Raw genomic sequence first — 6,244 nt, 5'->3', positions numbered from 1 at the left:
ATGCTCTTAAATGGATCACCGGTATTAATGTTACATCCTGTATATGGCACAACACTTTTGTCAGTACACAACGACGGCGCGTTTAAAAAAAAATTGGTGCTTCGGATTGACATAGACAATTTGATGTTCGCGCCTTTTTTACTGGCAAAAGTGGATGAGCCAGAGTATAATATTTGTAAAAATGCACAAACAATGCGTTGTTGTAAATACTTTAAACTAGTTTTTAAGCAAAAAGATTTTATTTTGTTATATTTTAAGTAATTGAACTGATTTAATTATTAAAGAGTTATATCCTATTATTTCTCATGTTTTACCTCATTTAGTACCTTCCAGTGTTAGGTTGTAAGTTTATATATTTTCTGACATACTATTTACTGCTATAATTATATTATAAAGTGACTAGAACATTTAAATTGGAATTGTTTGAATGTAAAGTTATAGAGACCGCAAAATAAAAGTTATAACAGACTGGCGTACCAGACTACAACTTTGGACCATTCAGAATGTCTTTTTCTCTATTGATTTTACTTATACTTATGTTCTTTTTATGATGTCGAATTGTCGATGCCTCGAATTATTGAGCATTTCTCGAATCTAGAGTTAAAGTCCATCGAGGTCAACCTTTTGTTTTTATTTTGGCTTTAATACAGCAATATGTATTATCAATATTCAATAGATAGGGACAGAAAATTTATTAAAAATGGAGACTAATAGTATCTATACTTTTTCTATTGATATATTTGTGAAAGTTATTTTCTTGCCACGGAAGTCGTGGAAATTGGCCATTTATTACTTACATGTAAGCTAATAATTTGTGTGAACTTTAAGGTGCTGTTTATGTTTCAAATGATTACATGTATTCTAGTCTACAAGTGAAATAAAGTTCTTAAAGAATTACCATTGTTTGATTTAATAGTATTTTATGCAACAGGCGTTTAAAGGAGGTCAAAAAAGACGAGTGAGTATTTTTTGGCTCAGTTAAACACCGTTACATACAATGCTTTTTCTACGACCATGCACTTAGTTTTTAATAGTTTTCTTGAATAACTTTTGTGAAATTCACACTGTTTCCTATATTTTGATACAAAGGTTTGCACTGTTAGCTCAGCTGCCCAAAGCCTTCCCGCGCACGCGCGCAGTATCGTTATAACAATGCGTTGCCATGGTTACAGAGCCAAACAATGCGTTTTCAGTTTTTTCGATACTGCGCGCATGCGCGGAATGCCGGCGGAGGCTGGCTTTGGGGAATAGACTTTTATGTAGGGTTTTAAAGATCTATGCACGACCCTGTAAGGGAAAAACGTTCGGGAGAATCGGGAGTAGAGAAATAGTTAAATTTGTTATACAAGGGGGCAAAGTTGTATTTTAACGCCGAGTGTGGAATTGAAAAACGAGCAAGTGAAAGGGTTCCATAGTTGAACCACGAGCGAAGCGAGTGGTTCGAGAATAGAATCCTGAACTTGCGAGTTCTTTAACACACGAGAAGTAAAATACATTTGCACCCGAGTGTAACACAAAACTTTTTCCCTCACTATAGCGAGGAAACTACAACGCAAAAAATGCGTTTATCACTGCTTCCAGTAGTTCCACAGGTGGTGAATTATCTTTATTACTAGATTCACCTACTTTTATCAATTTTTAAGCAGTTAATTTGACTTTATTCAAGGTAAAATTACTTTACCCACTAGTGGATAAAATGCGTTTTTATTTTTACCCGCAGGTATTAAAGGACAAAACACGTGTTTCCGAGCTAGTGAGGGGAAAAGAAATATTTCCAAAGTTTTAAATCTATTAAATATTTATAATTTCTTATGTAAGGTATTCTGTCAATTATTCACGAAAATAAATTAAAGCCTGACCAGAAATATAGGTATGACTATTGTCAGGAGGGCACTGTTATTCTGATGTATGGGTTGACAGTTCAGTTTAGTATGAAAAAAATAGTTCTAATGAAATTCCGCAACGTGGCGCGTAGGTGGTTTTTATTACTTAAACAAACCTAGCTTGTCAGTAGAGAAAAGAAAAATATTTTTTTTGGTAGAAAAATAAACATTTAAATCTACATTTTTAAAATTTGCCCCTTTCCTATAGACGGAAACGACATGACAGACATAGCTACACATAATCTTTCCATTAGTATAGCAGTAAAAACGTTACCTCAAACAAACCTACTTGCGTCAACTGTCAGCCTGTCGCATCATTTTCATTTCCCAGAAATGTCATAATAAATTGCAGATTTGCTGTGCTAATTTTCTTTGTTTGGAAAATCAATTCAACTTAAAATAGAAATAAATATCACTAACGACATCCTAGACGAAATTATTACGATAAGTATTACTTTAATTTACCATCCGTGGACATTTGGATTAAATGACGCAATTGCGGAAGTAAGTCGAAGATGAGCGATTCCAAATCCTTCGTGAATTTCTCCTGCCAGCGATGTCTTCAGCCTTTAAAATTGGATGAGTCTTTGAACAACTTAGGAGAGCATACTATCGCTGATTTGACGCTGCAGATACGTCGTAACAATGAGACTGATTTGGATATGCAATCATCCAGTTTAGAGCACTATGTGCCTCCATTTCGTATGTCCGAGTCAGGTAACGGAGCAAACGGGTTCATGGTGATATCAGACGGCTGGGAAACTACCTCAGTGGGACACCAGTTGCACGTAAAAGCGACTTTATTTGACTGCTTATCGAACAATTCTGATGTAGACCATCCATTGTGCGATGAATGCACAGATACGCTTCTAGAGCTTATGGACAACCAGTTGAGATTAACTGAAGCTGAATGGAAGGACTATACCGACTATTTAAAGCAGCTAGAGAATGACAAAGAAGATTTAAACTTGGAAGGACTTGAAAAAGAACTGGAAGATATGAAGCAAGAACAAGACAGACTATTGAAAGAGTTATCGGCTTTGCAGAAAGAAGAAAAGGCTATGAAAGATGAAATTGAAATTCAAGAGAAGGAGAAAGAGAGACTGGAGAAAGAACAGGATGTATATTGGAGGGAATATACAAGATATCGTAAAGATTTGATGATTACGGAAGATCAGATGAAGTTTTATGAATGCCAGCTCGCTTATACTCAAACTCAGCTGGAGAAGCTTAAAAAGACGAATATTTTCAAAGCAACATTCCATATTTCGGATTCAGGGCAATTTGGTATTATAAATAACTTTAGACTTGGACGATTACCTACTGCCCCTGTCGATTGGTCTGAAATAAACGCAGCTTGGGGCCAAACTGTGTTACTACTCTCATCTTTAGCGAAGAAAATAAATTTCTGCTTTCAGCGATACCGTCTTGTTCCATTCGGGAACCATTCATACATAGAAGTGTTAGAAGATCAAAAGGTCTTACCGTTATATGGTTCTGGTGGATTCCGGTTTCTGTGGGACACAAAATTTGATGCTGCAATGGTAGCGTTTCTGGATTGCCTGCAACAGTTTAAAGAACAAGTTGAAAAGGGGAATACGGGTTTTTGTCTTCCGTACAGAATAGATAAGGGGAAGATTGAGGATACAGCGTCTCCGCCTCATGCTTATTCTATCAAAATACAGTTTAACTCGGAGGAGCATTGGACGAAAGCGTTGAAATATATGCTGACGAATTTGAAATGGGCGTTGACTTGGATATCCTCTCAGTTTAGCGAGGATAAGACAGAACATCAATAGTACCTTAATTTGCTGTGATATTAGTATGTATTCTTGTACATTTTAGCGAATAAATGTTATATATTATTGTTGTTTTTAAACTTGTGGCACACCTCTGATAGAGGCGATCAAATATATGAAAGAGGCACGTGCCTAGCCCACAGTCTAAGCTTGTGTAGGTGAACGCATAGTTGCTTGTATGACTGAAATATAACAGGTCGACTGTTCGCGTTTTTGACAAGCAGTAACTGTGAGGTATCCGAGAGGGGGTGGGCGGCACTTTCACAAGCGCGGATCCAGCTTCGTGCCCAGGGGGGGGTCACATGGTATAAAGACACAGGCCCCAGGGGGGGTCACGTGGTCTATTTGTATGGCCAACCTAGGCTCCAGGGGGGGTCATGACCCCCAATACCCCCCCCCCCCCTGGATCCGCGCATGCACTTTCAGTGGAGTGGGTGTGGCCATACTGTACAATACTATTCTTTATTATACTGTGCTTGTGGTGTAGTTCACATAATATTGTAAAGTGCCAGATGTGTATGTTTGATTTATATATGATGTAAAACTATGTCCTTGTTGGATTATACTTTGGGAACTGTTATTTCTAGGCGTTAAATTTTTAATTATGACTCATACGATTTTATCTAAATCTTTGTTATAAACTTCATATTGTGCATTTGTAAGTAATCAGATAATCACTGTATATTGTAAAGTTTAATAAGTAGATATTCAATTCTGAGATTGACTCTGCTGTAGTTACCATGCACAGCAGTTACTGGTATTATAGTGCCATCTCTTTCACTCTTAATAAAGGTAACAAAGATAGCACTATGGCATCAGTCGTGGTTTTGGTAACTATAGTGGATGTGGGTTTGTTATTTGGACAGAAATGTTTGAAATATGCCTTTGATTATACACTTAATATCCTTATGAACATTATTTAGCTGTGACTATGCTAAGAGGCTTGTTGAAAATAAATAATTATCACGTAAAAAATATTTTCTTATTTTTTTACACGTTTTGCACATACTTGTAATATGATCCTGGCATCGCCTCCATCAGATGAAGCCAGGTTCATGTGCAAATTATATCTTCAAATAGAGTTAGGTAATGTATTTTTCTCAAACATGCAATGAAATATTGTCTTTACGTTCCTTAAAATGGGCTGGGAAGTATCGCTTTTTGGGCGCAACAACTCGAGAGGACTGTAAAGGGATTTCATATTATTTTTTAGGCCTAGGCCTGCAAAGTAACTTTTTTTTATAAAATATTGTCCTTTAGAGCATTTTTTTAGGGTTCCGTAGTCAACTAGGAACCCTTATAGTTTCGCCATGTCTGTCTGTCCGTCCGTCCGTCCGTCCGTCCGTCCGTCCGTCCGCGGATAATCTCAGTAACCGTTAGCACTAGAAAGCTGAAATTTGGTACCAATATGTACATCAATTACGCCAACAAAGTGCAAAAACAAAAAATGGAAAAAAATGTTTTATTAGGGTACCCCCCCTACATGTAAAGTGGGGGCTGATTTTTTTTTTCATTCCAACCCCAACGTGTGATATATTGTTGGATAGGTATTAAAAAATGAATAAGGGTTTACTAAGATCGTTTTTTGATAAAATTAATATTTTCGGAAATAATCGCTCCTAAAGGAAAAAAAAGTGCGTCCCCCCCCTCTAACTTTTGAACCATATGTTTAAAAAATATGAAAAAAGTCACAAAAGTAGAACTTTATAAATACTTTCTAGGAAAATTGTTTTGAACTTGATAGGTACAGTAGTTTTTGAGAAAAATACGGAAAACTACGGAACCCTACACTGAGCGTGGCCCGACACGCTCTTGGCCAGTTTTTTTATTTCATTGTATGTTTGAGAAAAGCACTATACATGCCTCGGCGTGAAAACGGATTCCCAGCCTCGTATCCCTATCCGGCCTCGCTCGCACGCTCGCTCGGCCGTATATACCCACTTGGCCGGAAATCCTCATTTTCCCGGCCTCTGATGTAATGTACTATTCTATACTGGGGGCCGATTATTGAATCTCGGTCATTCGATTTCGTGAAATTCGTTCAATAATATCTCCACTACTAGCGATTTAAATTCTACTGAATCGAAAACGAGTGGTTATTACCACTAGATTTAAAATTACTAGCCGTCCTTTTTCAAAAATAGCGTTACGTCGTTTTCCACAGACTTTCGTGCGTTCGAAATTAAAAAATCGATCCCCAGGGTATACTGATATACTGATAGAACATAAGCATGGAACAAGGGCAGTAACAGCGCGAAAATTTGATGTTCCCCGGGTTAGTAATTATTTTGGAGATAGAACTCTAAGGAAAAGAATTCCGTATTTACTGAATAGTCTACCCGAGACGAGACCATTCGACAAGAGAAAAATAAAAATAAATTTAAAAGCGCCTTGAAACTGCACTTGTTGCAAACACTTGTGTGACAACTGCATACATGCAAGTGCCGCTTAAGTGAACAGTTAGATTAAAATAAAATATAAGTATAAACATGAGATATAAAGAGACTCATATACCAGCACGGGAAGCATGGTCGCGCGATAGACGATAAGATATCAGGCCGT

The 6,244-nt window shown here is 37.1% G+C and overlaps 1 protein-coding gene across 1 annotated transcript; it reads left to right on the top strand.

Moving 5' to 3' along the window:
* The first annotated feature begins 2,207 nt into the window (after window positions 1-2,207).
* Window positions 2,208-3,748, top strand: LOC125237029 (beclin-1-like protein). Its single transcript, XM_048143951.1, has one exon. The coding sequence runs from the start codon at window positions 2,399-2,401 to the stop codon at window positions 3,680-3,682; it is 1,284 nt and encodes a 427-aa protein (XP_047999908.1). The 5' UTR covers window positions 2,208-2,398; the 3' UTR covers window positions 3,683-3,748.
* The last annotated feature ends 2,496 nt before the right edge of the window (window positions 3,749-6,244 follow it).

Source organism: Leguminivora glycinivorella, chromosome 20 (assembly GCF_023078275.1).
Source record: "Leguminivora glycinivorella isolate SPB_JAAS2020 chromosome 20, LegGlyc_1.1, whole genome shotgun sequence".
NCBI classification, from domain to species: domain Eukaryota; kingdom Metazoa; phylum Arthropoda; class Insecta; order Lepidoptera; family Tortricidae; genus Leguminivora; species Leguminivora glycinivorella.
Note: the sequence above shows the minus strand (reverse complement) of the source record. Positions and strands in the feature narration are given on the sequence as shown.

Coding starts and splice junctions, on each gene's coding strand:
- LOC125237029 (XM_048143951.1), top strand. CDS start 2,399: ATGAGCGATTCCAAATCCTTCGTGAATTTCTCCTGCCAGCGATGTCTT.